Source organism: Notolepis coatsorum (genome assembly GCF_963971535.1).
Source record: "Notolepis coatsorum genome assembly, chromosome: 15".
Classification (NCBI taxonomy): Eukaryota; Metazoa; Chordata; class Actinopteri; order Aulopiformes; family Paralepididae; genus Notolepis; species Notolepis coatsorum.
This window is the reverse complement of record NC_140179.1, coordinates 3,540,950-3,556,316: the sequence shown is the minus strand read 5'-3', so window position 1 is coordinate 3,556,316 and position 15,367 is coordinate 3,540,950. Positions and strand designations below refer to the sequence as shown.

General features: G+C 45.0%; 1 protein-coding gene across 1 annotated transcript in view; it reads left to right on the top strand.

The window, feature by feature from the left end:
• The window catches only part of th2 (tyrosine hydroxylase 2), a gene marked incomplete at both ends in the record, with an annotated part of 8,829 nt that extends 4,244 nt beyond the window's left edge, over positions 1 to 4,585 (top strand). Inside the window, 7 exons of the mRNA XM_084330508.1 lie at positions 302 to 447; positions 1,185 to 1,320; positions 1,424 to 1,493; positions 2,528 to 2,584; positions 2,918 to 3,013; positions 3,704 to 3,837; positions 4,423 to 4,585. Coding sequence (XP_084186634.1) covers positions 302 to 447; positions 1,185 to 1,320; positions 1,424 to 1,493; positions 2,528 to 2,584; positions 2,918 to 3,013; positions 3,704 to 3,837; positions 4,423 to 4,585 — 802 coding nt within the window. The remainder of the gene's footprint in view (positions 1 to 301; positions 448 to 1,184; positions 1,321 to 1,423; positions 1,494 to 2,527; positions 2,585 to 2,917; positions 3,014 to 3,703; positions 3,838 to 4,422) is intronic.
• Between the last annotated feature and the right edge of the window lie 10,782 nt (positions 4,586 to 15,367).

Genomic DNA, 15,367 nt, shown 5'->3' with positions numbered 1-15,367 from the left:
GTCTATCTCATAGCCCGGAAGGACATTTGTATACGTATTTCTGTTTTTTAGGTGGTGGGTGTGGTTATGGTTAAGGTTAAGGTAAAGGGGTAGGTTTATGAACAACTCTAGCTGAAAATTACGATGAGTTATGGCTTTAAAGCTATAGGTAAAAAAGTGACAATTTCCATGGAAACGACCTTCTGGGGCTAAGGGAGACACTACCTTTTTGAACGGACTGAATGACTTGTATAATTTTTAACAAAATGAGATCCTAGAATGGGCGTTAAGATGTGACGAGGTGGTCTTTGTCTTGTGACAGGAGGCAGGTATACCAGAACCTGCGGAGTATCTACCCCAGTGTGGCCTGCAGCCAGTACCTAGACTCTCTGCAGCAGCTGGAGACAGAGTGCGGCTACGGAGAGGACAGCATCCCCCAGCTGAGAGACGTGTCTGCCTTCCTCAAAGGTGAGAGAGAGAGAGAGAGAGAGAGAGAGAGAGAGAGAGAGAGGCTGTCTATTGCCATTCTCTAAGACAAACTCTAACCTTAACCAGCTCCTTAACAGCGCCTAAACTTAACCCTTCTAACCTTAACCAACTCCGAAACAATGCCTAACCTTAACCTTAACCATGCCTAACCTTAACCTTAACCAACTCCGAAAGAATATTGCCATTCTCTAAGACAAACTCTAACCTTAACCAGCTCCTTAACAGCGCCTAAACTTAACCCTTCTAACCTTAACCAACTCCGAAACAATGCCTAACCTTAACCAACTCCGAAACAATGCCTAACCTTAACCTCAACAACCTTAAGTTAACATGCCTAAACTTAACCGGCGAAAGAATGCACGTTAAAAAAAAAAAAAAAAAATTGAAGGGATTCGAACTTGTCACCAACGGACCGCAGGACCGCAGCGCTGCCAGTTGAGCTAAGCGTCAAATGAAAAACATCAGGGATTACGGCTACATAATGCCGCAAGCTCTGCCGCTCCGCGGCGCTCTGTGGCTGCCGCGCTGCCGCGGGGCGTGTCGCAGCCAATCAGGGAAAACGCGGAAGCACTCGGCAGCACTCTTCCGCTGGGTATAAGCTATAGGCGACCAGGTCTGTCACTTGTGTGTGTGGTTGTGTCTGATCAGAGTAGGGTCTTGACAACGCTGCTTCCCTCTCTCTCTCTCTCTCCCTCTCTTTGTGCCCCCCCCCCCAGAGAAAACAGGCTTCCAGCTGCGTCCAGTGGCAGGACTGTTGTCATCCAGAGACTTCCTGGCTAGCCTGGCCTTCCGGGTCTTCCAGTGTACCCAGTACATCCGTCACAGCTCTGCGCCCATGCACTCCCCAGAACCGTAAGGCCTCTTCAATCTCAACCGCATGTAATTTCCCCTGTTCTGTCTGTCTTCCTGAAATTGTGACCCTGTCTTTTACTTACTGTACCTTTCCTACCAACAGGGATTGCTGTCATGAGCTACTCGGCCATATTCCAATGCTTGCAGACAAAGAATTTGCCCAGTTTTCCCAGGTATATATATATATACCCCCCCCCCCCCCATTTAATTTCAACCTTTATTTAAAATTGTAAGTGTCGATAAAGCAGCAATATTTTTTTTTAAACAATATGTTTATTGTTTTTTTTTAGTTTAGTTTTGTTTTACAGCATCAGTCAACAGTTCAACAACCATACAAAAGGAAATGCTGCCAACTGCCCCCCCCTCCCCCCCTCCCCGAGTTACAGAAAAATAGATACAAAATAAAAATCAATATAAAAAAAAGAAAAAAAACTCTAGGCCAGACCCCCCTCCCCTCCCCCAGACTAGGACCTCAACTAGACTAGGACCTTTTTTTTTTTTTTCTCACATTTTGAGAATTTAGTAAACCCAGTTACACCCGTCTAACAGGTGCCCATACTTCTACACCAAACAAATAAATATCTACCGTTACATCTTTTCTCTTCAAAGAGCAACTAATAACATTTTACAGTATCATTCATTGCAATATATACCCATCAGAAAGACAAAAGGGAGCTTCAATAATAGCCTACATCGTCAACCTACTAATCTGTTCTAAGTATTGCCTAAACCCAGCCCAGCATTTGATAAAGCAGCAATATTCACAGACAATTAAACAACACAAAAAAGAGGTAGTCACACAACGGTCAGAAAGCATAATGCTTAAACATTCCAAGGGAAGAGAGAACCTCCAACTTCAGAGAGAGTTGGAGGACATTCCAACCCTATGAACCATCCAGTCATTAGACCAGAACATACTAAGAACCATCCAGTCATTAGATCAGAACATACTGGAGAAACCCTAAGAACCATCCAGTCATCAGAACATACTGGAGGAACCCTAAGAACCATCCAGTCATTAGATAGAATGGAATATTGGAACCTATTCGACTCAAACAGTGGACGGCTTTAAAAAATAAACAAAAACCAGTGTTTGTTGCGCCTTTTTTTTTTACTAATCAGAGGATATACACAGTATATGTATAGTTATTGAATACATTTATTTATATAACATTTATTCTTTAATTGATCTATTGATCAATTTCAGGAGATTGGACTTGCATCTCTTGGGGTCTCAGATGAGGATATTGAGAAACTCTCTACGGTAAGAGACTCATTTCTACTGTCAATATTAGCTCCACTGAGCTATCAATCAGGCTTTGTGAAAATTCCTAGCACAAGTTTAATTAAAATGGAATTCAAGTAAAAATTAATTAATTTAAAAAAGGTTGATTTGGATTAACATTGGAATTCCAGACAGAACTGATCTGATATCTAAGGGAAATACATGCGGTTGCTCGGTTTGTGAAAACAATGGGTCTTTGGTGCCATCTAGTGGCGAGCGTGAGTATCTGTTCATTGTGATGAACTACTTCATACTCTTTGTGAATAGAGTAGAACGTTGAACCTGATCACCCCCTTCCTGTCCTCCTCACAGTTGTACTGGTTCACCATTGAGTTTGGACTCTGTAAGCAAAATGGAACAGTGAAAGCCTACGGCGCCGGCCTCCTATCCTCTTATGGAGAACTGGTTGTACGTTTATTTCCTCTCTCTATTTTCTCCACTTCATACAACAGACAAATACTTTTCTTCTGTAGGCTATAGATCCTTTTCTTCTCCCCCATCAACATATCTCTGCTTCCGAATGTGAAAATGCATGTGTATCTTTCGATTTGTAATCCTCTCGAGAGGTGAACCGATCACGTGATTCAGTGTCATCTCCACGTGGTTCTCGTTCTCCGCTGCGGTGAGCGTTAGGGCTGGTCAGGATCTTTGGCGTTTAATGCCCTCGCATACCTGGTTTAGACCATCATTGCGCTCTACCGTCTTTCCGTGGGAGAGACTCCAGGGACATTCTGCGTGAAAGCTTTTGTCCAATGTGTTCGGCTACTCGAAGGTAGCCAAACGCACCGGAAAGGTCATCGGACGTTACGTTTCATCCAGACCATCTTGATGAATTGAAAATGGAGGACCCTGATGTAAACGAGACGAAAGTCTTTTTCTGGTCTGCATCCTCTTAGTTAGCAGTTGTGTGTATTGAGCCGTACTGTATTGTACCCATTCTGCAATCTGTTAATAAAGTTTTCAATCAATCAATCAATCAATCAAACCATCTTCCAGGGCCAAAATTACATCATTGTTTACAAACGGTAAAAAGAGTCTACATAAAGTTTACGCATATCTGGGTCTGATAATGACAATGGATCTGACCTTTTCTTTCAGTACGCTCTTTCCAATGAGCCGGAGTACAAGCCATTCAACCCAGAGGAGACCGCGGTCCAGCCCTACCAGGACCAAACCTACCAGCCGGTTTACTTTGTGTCTGAGAGTTTTGAGGATGCCAAGAATAAGTTGAGGTATAAACTTACCTCAACTTACCCCCCCCCCCCGTTAAAAAATATGAAAGATATGCGGAATAACTTTTTTGCTTGAGCACCTGCCAACCCAAAACCCCTGTGTGTGTGCGGCAGTCTCACATCTCTCGGTGTCCATATTATTCCATTACATCACAGTCATCATTATGGCATCTTGGTAGGCAAACAATAGGCGATTGTCATTGGGGTGATTGGAGGCGACAGGAGGTAGAGCAGCCATCCCGGTTCAATTCCCGCTCCTCCCGGGCAGCATGTCGAAGTGTCCTTGATCAAGACACACTTAACCCCTAACTGCTCCCGATGAGCAGGTTGGCACCTTGCATGGTGCCACACCTCTGCCGTCGGTGTGGAACAGAATTGTAAAGCGGTTTGGATAAAAGTCCATCAAATAACAGGTGATACTCATTCAATAACAACCATGTTGTGTTTGTGGCATTGCACCATATTGGTAGGAAGGGCATGACATGCTACGCTTGTGTGTGTGTGTGTGTGTGTGTGTGTGTGTGTGTGTGTGTGTGTGTGTGTGTAAACTAAGTAACCTACTGTGCATTCATGTGCTCCTCCCAGGATATACTCGGCGACCATCAAGCGTCCGTTCTCGGTGCGTTACGACCCGTTCACCTGCAGCATGGAGGTTCTGGACCGGCCCAGTAAGATCCAGAACATCCTGGGCCAGATGAAAGAGGACCTGAAGGTCGTTCAGGGCGCTCTGGAGAAGCTGGCCTTGTGACTCGTGTTCAGAGTGGAAGTTTGGATCAATTCACTTTCGGTTCAACCATTTGAAATGTAAACAAGTTGTTTTACTTTCTGATGATAGGATATCGCTTTCTACTTAGGTTGGGTGGTGCGACATTTTCACGCAAAAAGTGATTCAGTCATTCAATTAGAAAGGAAAGCCACTTCCTGAATGAATTGCATTGAAAGTGTATCGAACCCAACCCTGGATCAAAGACATGGAAGCCAGTTAAAGTGAAATACTTGCAACAAGCACAGTTGACCATATTATTCATACAACGGCCATTTTGCTCTTATGTCATGCTTGAGTGGGAACAGGGTGGAAAGGAACCCAACCTGAGCATGACATACTATAAGAGCAAAATGGCCACTGCGTGAATATGGTGAATACAGCTCGATAATGGAAATACACTTTGTAAAATGCACTATGAAAGTCACATGACTACTGTAATTATGAATGAGTTTCAAAGTGGAGTATTGGGGGCATTTGTTGGGTTTGTATAATGCAGATGAAATGTGAATGGAATGTAAAAAAAATATATATATATTTATTTTCCAAAACTATCTTCCAAGAGTATCAATATTAAACAGAGCCTTATTGTATAATTGTGGGGAATACCACCCAATTGTATGTTATTCCTATGGTCTGCGAGTGCGACCATTAATCAAATAAATATTTGCAAACTTGAATGTCAAGAAATCAGATCCAAGTCTTGAGTCTGTGATGGAATTGAAGTGTAAAATCTGGAGCTACTTCATAGGTAATGAAATTCCGTCAGAAGCAACGGTTGTAATTGGAGGATCAAGAAAAGAGGGCAGGGGTTGAGATTAGGTAAATTCTCCCTGGAGAAAGGTTATTCTTGACAATTGATGTGTTGACCAAAGACAATGGAAACTCAATCACTCACCAATTTAGGTTGTGTGGTCTGCGCAAAAAAAAAACGGGATGCAAGTTCCTTTTTTATGATGCATTTCGGGGGGAAATAAGAAAAACAGACAGATGTTTTGGCACCAGACTATCATCGAGAGAGGGTAGTGAGGTTTGAAAGTGAGCTTGTTACATCAAAAAGGAATCAGGTGTGCCGTTGAACTGTGTCGAACACAAGAAATAACACGTGACGTGTCAATCAATCATCCTCCATCTGTTAAGCCGTAAGGTCCCCCAATTGGGGGACCCTGCTTTTCTTTATCATAAATCGATCAATGGAGACCGTATTAGATCCCCAATTATCATACCATTGGAAAGCCACACTCATTTGCTACAACCCTGTCCAAGATTTTTCGAGATCACCAAATGATTGACGGAGCTAGAGCCCCCGGAAGTCGGGGGTGGTAATGTGTACTTTGGCGCACACCTCACATATCGGCATGTAACTCGAGAACCGCTGAACGAATTTTGTCACCTGAAGGGGCAATTGACAGGCAACAAATAGGGCTTTAATTTCATCCATATATTGTATTAAAAGAAATGCACCCCCGAGCCGCTAGAGGTCGGCAAAGTGGCGCGTCGTGAATCGTCCTCATGAGGGCCCACATGTGGGCCCTTGCATGTTAAGAGTTTTTTTTTCTTCTTTTTTTGCCAAGAGTAAAGACCATAACCCTATCAAAATAGCAGTCAAAGTGTATGTCAAGATATTACATATATATATTTTTTTAAAGTAGATTCAGGGCTTTTCAGAAAACATTCTGGGCTTGAGCCCAAGTAGCCACCCCCTAGCCCCGCCCCTGATACCAAGAACATGCTAATTGCCTTGTAGAAGTGGAGCAATCTTCCATTTACTTAGGCATGTACATTTGGGCGAAATTTCTGAAAATAGGGCTACAGCTTAACAGGTTAATGACTCGAATCCCATCCACCACTGTGGGCAGAGCAGCTAACCGCGGGAAGTACCGGCTACAGGCTTTCCGGTAATACTTCCTCGTTTAAGCCACTGCAACGGCTTTGCCTGAAGAATTTACTACATGACCGGAACGTTTGGTCCGTTCAGAGGCAGCTTCCAGGGGAAGTACATACACGGTAAATTCACACTTTCGGCCGTAGTGCTTTACCAGTCTTTATCTCACGGAGGAGATACAACTGGGAACGAGGTTAGTGAGTAAGGTGCTCCCAAACCAATATTTCCAATATTTCGAAATAAAACTGGTGTTTTTACTTCATGCAATGCGTGTTTGTCATTTCAGCACCACGCGCTGTCCACCTCATGAGCAAGCCTATACGGTACATTGCGTTACTTTTTCATGTTTATGTTACTACTATTTAAAAACGGAGCTCACTTTTGCTTGTACACACCTGTTGGTTGTCCCCTAAACTAAGATGGCGGCGGTCTTGTGACGTCAGAGAGTGTCCTTTTTTTTTTTAAGGTTTCTTTTTTGGTGTTTTATCGCTTTATTTCTACTGGGCAGTCCAGTAGATAGAGATAGAGGAGGAATGGGAGACAGAGTGGGGGGAAGACATTCGGCAAATAACGACGGGTTCGGGAATCGAACCCGGGTCGGCCGTGTCGCGGCTGAGCGTGCTATGTGGTTCGCCACTGGGGCGCCCCGTCAGAGAGTGTCTTTGAGAATTTAAGCACATTTCCAATAATGTTGGCGTGTTCCTGGTTAGAAGCCACTTGAATGCAAAAGTTGTAAGACTTATTATATACACAAAGTTAAACAATATAAGACACACCAATGAAATACTTCCCGAAGGTCAGTGAATTCCAAGACCACAACACCAGAGGGAGTTCCACAAATCATGTTCAACCCAGATTCGGCTCAAACAAGGGACTAAACACGTTTCGCAATTATGCCACAACAATGTGGAACGCCCTACCCACAGCCGTAAAATAACGTGAATCCCTACCCTCCTTCAAAACCGCTCTCAAAGAGCACCTACGGTTGGCTACAATTAGAAACTGGCCCCGGTAAATGTCCAAACCCCTCCCACCCAACACCCTCCAATGTACAGTTTCTTCCCCTTTAAATGTATATATTTTTTCTTATGATCTCTTTCTCTTAAACAGTACTGTATATTTGTATGTCTTGTATGTCATAAATGTCTTGATGAATTGAAAATGGGGGACCCTGATGTAAACAAGATTTTATTGTACCCATTCTGCATGTTAATAAAGTTTTCTTTCATTCAATCAATCAATCAAACCAGAGGCAAAAGCACTATAGGCTTTTATCCGTGCAGCTGGACATGCGTAGACAAAAGCAAAAAAAGAGGTACCAGCTGTTGCCACTCAGGCAGCATCAAGAGTGTCAATGTGGATTTGACCTACTGTATTTCAAACCCCGCCCTCTTTTCTTGATCCTCCAATCACAACTGTTGTTTTCGGGAAGCAACAGTTCTGATTCGAGGAACAAGAAAAGAGGGCAGGGTTGGAGATAGGTAAATAGGAAAAAGGGAAGAAATAAACCCTAGAAGATTTACTTTATTATCAATTTACAAAAGGCAATACATTTGTCTTTCCGCATTAACCCTCCGACTTATAAACACAGTTCACACATAATGTTTCTCAAGAGAGGTCACCGTGCAGGTCGATCGCAGCCCTTGCTCAAGGGCATGTTGGCAGAGCTGGTGGGCACTGTCTATATAATACCAGCCACCCTCCAGTTGGTGGGCACTGTCTATATAATACCAGCCACCCTCCAGCTGGTGGGCACTGTCTATATAATACCAGCCACCCTCTAGCTGGTGGGCACTGTCTATATAATACCAGCCACCCTCCAGTTGGTGGGCACTGTCTATATAATACCAGCCACCCTCCAGCTGGTGGGCACTGTCTATATAATACCAGCCACCCTCCAGTTGGTGGGCACTGTCTATATAATACCAGCCACCCTCCAGCTGGTGGGCACTGTCTATATAATACCAGCCACCCTCCAGTTGCTAGCTCGCTTCAGGAATACATCCTCCTGACGGGACCAGGGATCGAACCAGCAAACTGTTCTCTCATCCTGCTGCCACCCCGCCAAGTGATTATCGCATCCTGCGTTAAGTGAATTAACATATTTATTATTAAACAGAGTTGTATTCCTCCTTACGTGGACAGAAAGGTAGATCATCTGATGTTTGCACATTTATGAGGGGGTTCAGGGAGGGGGGGTCGGACCGCTACAATACAGGCCTATTGTAAGCCATCTCTCCCAGCTTCGTCTTATTCAAAATCAGCGATTTCCATTTGGAAAAATTCTTGGAACCCAACATTTGTCTTCACGTGTTATTAAGCAAAGGGAAGAAGCTAATTATGAATGATTTAAGTATCGTGTTCCCCCTGATCGGTGCCAGCGCTGAGGTCCAGCGGATCAGCTGGGCCAAGTCACTGTGACCTCACACTAGACCACGGCGGGTAGCGCTCCCTCAGTAGAGGTTATTTTGCTGGCAGATGCCCCCCCGCTCCCACCCCTCCCGTCTCTCCTCGTGTGGCACGTCCCATGTGGGTTTTTCGGCCATATGTTTTGAGGGATACGCCTGGCGCTCGATTTCCATTATGTGCGATGATCCTATTGCTACCCCGGTGCCATGGTTCACCTTCCACAGGCCGGACGCAAATCCCCCCCCCCCGCCCACCCCATCTGTAGGGCTCATAAAACATCAGGATGTACACGGTGGCTGGTGAAGGCCTCCGGTTGGCCACCTTGCGTGTGGGAAGCCTTCCCTTCCCCATAATTCCACTGTACAGTAAATCAAGCCTCCTTTGGCCTCTCAGGGAAACCCAAGCCTCTCCGTTTGCAGAGCAGAGAAAATGGTGCGTAGATAGAGAGAGGGAGGGAGGGAGAAAAGAGGGAGAGAGAAAGAGCGAGAGAGAAAAAAAAAAGAGCGAGGTGGTGGTTGAAGAGTGATCTACCACTTGACTGGAGTGAAGAAGTGCACACACACATCCACTTCCTGCCACCGAGAGTCAAACACTTAATAATTTCTAGCATCTCGTTCTACGTCCAGCACACTCAAGATTCATAAATCCCGGCTAAACCGCCGCTGGGATCCAAATCTGCTGAGCCCCTATAACAAAAGCGGGTTGCCACGGCAACAAGATGACTACTAAGGTCTCCAGCTGAATTCTTGTGCAGAGCGTACTCGCCGCAAATCCCAAACGCTGTATCATCCTGCCTCTAACCATAAGTGTTTCCTTTGTCGATGTCATGGCCATCATTACCGTGGCTTTGGATGCCCCCGCGCCAAGATGGAAAACAGGGTCAGGGGGTTCACTGTGTCCTCTGGGCTGAAGACGAACATGCGAGGGAAGATGCCATCAGTGGGTCCTAATTAAAACAGTAGGAACTGGCACAGATGAAGAGATTATTAATGTATTGTTTATCTAGCTACTGTAGAGCGATATTTTTTTTTTCTTTTTTTTCGGTCTTTTTCCCCCTCCTTTTTCCTCTGATTTTCTCCCATCCCAATGTTAGTCGTTATGCCAATTCCCAGTCCCTTCCTGGTCGCTGCGCACTTACCCCCCCACAGTCAGATCATCTGGGAGAGTGGAGGCTACCATGTGCTTCCTCCGACACACGTCCAGCCAATCACCGCTTCTTTTCACCTGGCAGCGCGGATTCTCATTGAGAGGGCGTAGCGTGTGGAAGGATCACACTATCCCCCTCACGTCCAATCCGCGCTTAGCAGGCGCCCCGACCGAACTGTAGGAGTCGCTGTTTACAACGACCCGGACCCACCCCGCCAGCTTCTCCCACCCTCTGATACAGCCAATTGTATCAGTGCAGACGGCCAGCCAAGCTGGTGACAACCCCGGAGCTGTGAGCTGGATTCGAACAGGCAAATCCAGCTCAGCTCCGGGGCTGGTGACGAACGCAATCTCCGCTCGGCCACCTAACCACCCTAGAGCGATATTTTTTTAAACTATGGGTCAGGACCCAGAAACGGGTCATGGGTTTGATTCCAACGGGGGTGACCCATGTGACAATAATACCAACATATCATGTGACCTGGAACCTTTTCCAATTGAATGAACCACCGAGCTAGAGTAGGCTATATCGAATGTTCAGATCATCCGAAAATATTCTATCCATATTCAAGTCCTCGGGTTTTAACGGAATCATTTTTGACCCGACTCCCTGCATCGAGATGAATATACTGTACATTAACGACTTCAGTCTCGAGATCACATCACGAAACAACCGGGAGATTAAATCAAAGTCTGGCATCAAGGAGCACTAATCCCCCTTCGTTTCCGTTCACATTACACTCCTCATTATTTCTATTGGCCCCTCCTCATCTTGAGCCCCTGGGTTTAGTTGGCAGGGCCGCGGAAGAATTAGCTCAAAAGAAGAGATTAGTAGAAACTAGGTGAGGAGTTTTAAAAGACCGAAGCCTGATCTGCACTATGAATTGAGCCGTACTGTATTGTACCCATTCTGCAATCTGTTAAATAAAGTTTTCATTCATTCATCTCGCTTTGATCCATTTCCTAAGTTTGTTATCACAGCAGCACCACCAAGGATTGAAACCGTGCGCCGAGCGCTGGCTGCTCAGAGACTTGGCTTCATACCGTCTCCATAAAAGCTAAACATGAAAGAAAGTGAGGGAAAATCACATTCGGAGGGGGTTGTTTCCTAAACAAAACCCAAGAAAAAGGGTTAAAAGTTAAGTTAAAAGGTGAAGGAGATGGAAACTTCCACAAAGGTTTGATGAAGCAGTGACGCTGTTGTTTCCCCAGGTAGAACCATCCATTATTCTCATGCCATTTCGTTCATTGACCATCAGGTGGTGGCCTTGAGTCGTCTTGATTCATAGTCACTATTGATCAGGAGATTCATTCAGTTACATTTCTGAGAAAACCTTGTCTCACATAGCAATTAATGCCCAATTTATTCATTTGTAAGGGACCATGTACAATATTAAACAATATTGTATTAAACAATAAACAAAACAATATTAAACGCAGCAGACATTGCGCTTGTCACCAACGCATGAGACACCGGTATCGAATCCGGCTGTCAGCGTTGCCTCCGGCTTGGGCCGGCCGTCATACTAACTCAATTGGCAGTTAGCGGGTGGGAAGTCGATGGGTGGTAATCTGGACGTTGTAAACAGCGACTCCTACAGGTCGGTTGGGGCGCCTGCACAGCAGAGACAGGAAAATGGCGGGGGCAGTGTGAGCCTCCTACACATTACTCCTCGCCAAATGAGAGTCCACGCTGGCAGGTGAAAAGATGCGACTGGCTGCCTACACATGTATCGGAGGGGACATGCGATGGGCTTCTATCCTCCCTACAACCGGCCAGTGGGGGGCACATGCAAGCAACGATCAAGACAGGGGAGGGGAGAATTGGCACGGCTAAATTGGGATGGGAGAAAAATAGAAAGGAGAAAAGGTGGATTAAAAAAAAAAGTGTTTTGTGCAGCGTATGCGCAAATCTCATGGCTGCTCGCTTGAAACCTATATTATTGCCAGGTCAAAGGTAAACACATGACCTTGTTTCTTCACAAAGCCGGGAGGGGGGGGGGTCGTATATCCGACGCTGTGTTCATATAAACGCATGTTTTATGATGGAGTTTCGGTAAAGTACACGTAAAATAGATGTTACCTTTGGTTTAGAAGTACTCCATTTCTCACCTCGAGTCCAAAAGTGTCCAATCAGAACAGGCTCAATACATATAACGTTAGGTAGCCCTCATCCGTCTTCTTCATCTGCTCGGGCCAGACTATAGACGGAGCCGAATAGGTTTCCTCATCGGTCCGTTTGATTATAGTTGTTTTAAGTTTTACCAGTAGTGCTTAGTCCAACAAACGCACCTTATCGTCCATAATCATCATCCATATAATCCATTTAGTCTTTTTCATAATATCCAACAGTTCGCTCTAGGCGATTGCGATTGTCGAACGTGTCCTGCTCACTGCTGCTCACAACAACTACCTAGTTGTTTGGGGGCTGGTACTAACACACTAATAGCTGGCCCATGATGTTCATAAGGTAGGCAATACTGCCACCTGGTGGATTTTAATCGTCATTGCAATTCCAACGTTGTGCCAGGGAGCTCTGGCTGGATGTTTAGAAAGGGGATCAAAGGAAAAATATCAAAGGATCCAAAAATGAGTATACTCGTTATTGGCACTCAACGCTTGGCGGTGAAACACGAGTATACTCGTTAATGGCACCCAATGAGTTAATAGATTATACTTCTTCAGTATATTACAGTGATGATACTGAGTGAGCTTTTTGTTCAGAATCTTTAAAGCATCTTTATATTGTGACTGCAGTGGCTTGATACCAGTTTATCCAGCAGTTGTACAGTATGCCATATTATGCCATAAAACCACAGCATGCATATAGATTTTGGGGGCATCAGTGGAAAAACAGTTTCGTATTAAGTTGTATTTGATTGTATTTGGGTGGTTGACGTGACATGGCCTTTTTGGAGTCCTTAGTGTCAAAGATAAGTAAATAATGAAAACATATATGAGAACTTTTTGTTATATTGCACAGAACATTTAGTATTATATGAATGCACAGAGCATTTTTGTGAATATTGTTCCAGTTATTAAAAAATGTCAGCCAAATGAATAAAAGCTCATATGGTGACTGTCCCACGAACATTTTACAAAGTTTGATTTTGAATAAAAACAAGAACATTTATGCATTTGTTATTTATGGACAACTTGGATGTCTACTTGTTAGTGTGATCTTCTAAAAGTCCAGGCATAATATTTGGAATGCTCCAGAAACAAAAAGATTTTGTCCCAAAATTGGATATCATATGGTGTGACACCATTTTCATATTTTTCAGTGGGCAATTGTTTGGAAACCTTTGGGGTGGAGTGGTCCTTCATCTTTTCAGGAAGTAGGACAACATCTTTGAAAAGTCATTACAAGGTTAGAAGGTGAGTTACCCCTCTTAGTTTTCTCAATATATAAGGTATATTTTGGCACTTCCACTTTTAGACCTTTCACACTGTCTTTTGGTGTGATGCATTTTACGCAAAAATGCCAAAAATAAGATACTTTTGAGTCAATACTAAACTTAAGGAAAACGCCAACATTTTGGGAAATTAGCTTATTTGCCATCTTCCCTGGAGTTAGACAAGAAGATACATACCCTTTTCTTCTCTGTGCGTGCAGTAGGCTTAGGGAACGCCCGCACCGTTAGCGTAGCTTAGCTTCATCACTGGAAGTGGGGCAGTCCTTTAGCCTGAAGTTCCCTACAGTCCCCTACAGTCACGAAATACACTCCAAATACAACTCCAAAACGTTCCTGTAACCATGTGACCTGTGTATTTACCACGTGGAGAAATAAAAAATTATTGAATTAGACAATTACGTTTTCTAAGCAGATATACCCGGATTTCTTTTTTGCCGAACCACTCCTCTCTGGGCTCAGTCAGTGATTTCACGCAACGCAGTGATACTTTCTAACGTGACGCCGTGTTTGTTTACATTCTCATTTCATTCAAAGGATCCGAACCGATTGAAGTTTAAGGATACCATGCCTTCAAATCCTCTTACCTTGATGATTAAAAGCCTCCACAATTTAGAAAACAGTATTCCCATGGCTGGTGTTGATATGCTGCTAGCTAACGAAAACCAACAACCGGACACTAAAGCAGATAACGAGGCATCATTTTTACTTCCGGTCGGGGGGTTTCAAAATAAAAGAGCGACGTCTAAACCACCGGAAATACGTTTATTTTATACATTATCTAATGTTAACACGAACCTAAACTAACTTTAGGTTAGTTGTAACGTTAGTTTAGGTTCGTGTTTCGTATTTCCGGTGCTTTAGACGTCGCTCTTTTATTTTCTGGTGCCCAAGAAATCGGGAGGTGTCAGACCTATACTGGACCTGTCTGCGTTCAATCGGCTGATTGTGGCGAGAAGGTTCAGAATGTTGACCGTCAAACACCTGTTAAGCGCCGTCAGAGTGGGAGACTGGTTCACCTCCATAGACCTGAAGGATGCATATTTTCACATCCCGATCTTCCCTCCTCACAGGAAGTTCCTACGGTTCCTGTTTTAGGGCGTAGCGTATGAGTACCAGAGGCTGCCGTTCGGCTACTCTCTGGCTCCCTGCACATTCACCAAGTGCGTGGAGACCACGCCGCTGGGACCTCTGCGTCGTCAGGGGATACGAATTTTATTCTACCTCGATGACATTCGGGTCCTCAGCCGGTCAGAGGAGATCGCCAGGTCTCATACCAGGCAGGTGGTGGAATTCCTCACCAGTCTGGGTTTTGCTGTGAACTGGAAGAAGAGTACCCCTCTTCCCAGTCAACAGATGGAGTACTTGGGCTTGGTTCTAAGCTCAAGGTCTATGAGGGCAACCCTCTCAGAGCGGCGGCGGGAGGATATTCTTGGTGCGCTCAGGAGGTTCCGTCCTGGCAGGACGGTTACGGCGCTGTCCATGATGCGCCTGCTCGGTATGATGGAATCTGCTCAACCTGTGGTCCCTCTTAGCCTCCTCTTCATGAGGACGTTACAGAGGTGGTTTTTCAGTATGAAAATAGACCCTGTGAGAGACAAGTGGAAGCGGCTGAAGGTTCCCGTGTCTGTACTGGGGGATCTCAACCACTGGGGGGGGCCTGGGGCCCTCTCCAGCGGGGTCCCCATGGGCAGCAGGTTATCACACGTCACGGTCTTCACCGATGCCTCCCTCGCGGGATGGGGGGGGACGTGTCGGGCCAACGCTGTAGGGGGCAGCTGGCAGGACCATGCTGCCCGGTCTGCACTACATATCAATGTGTTGGAATTGAAGGCGGTGCTTCTAGTCCTCAAGCGGCTCGGCCACCTTGTGGTGGGCGAGCATGTTTTGATCAGGATGGACAACACGACGTCA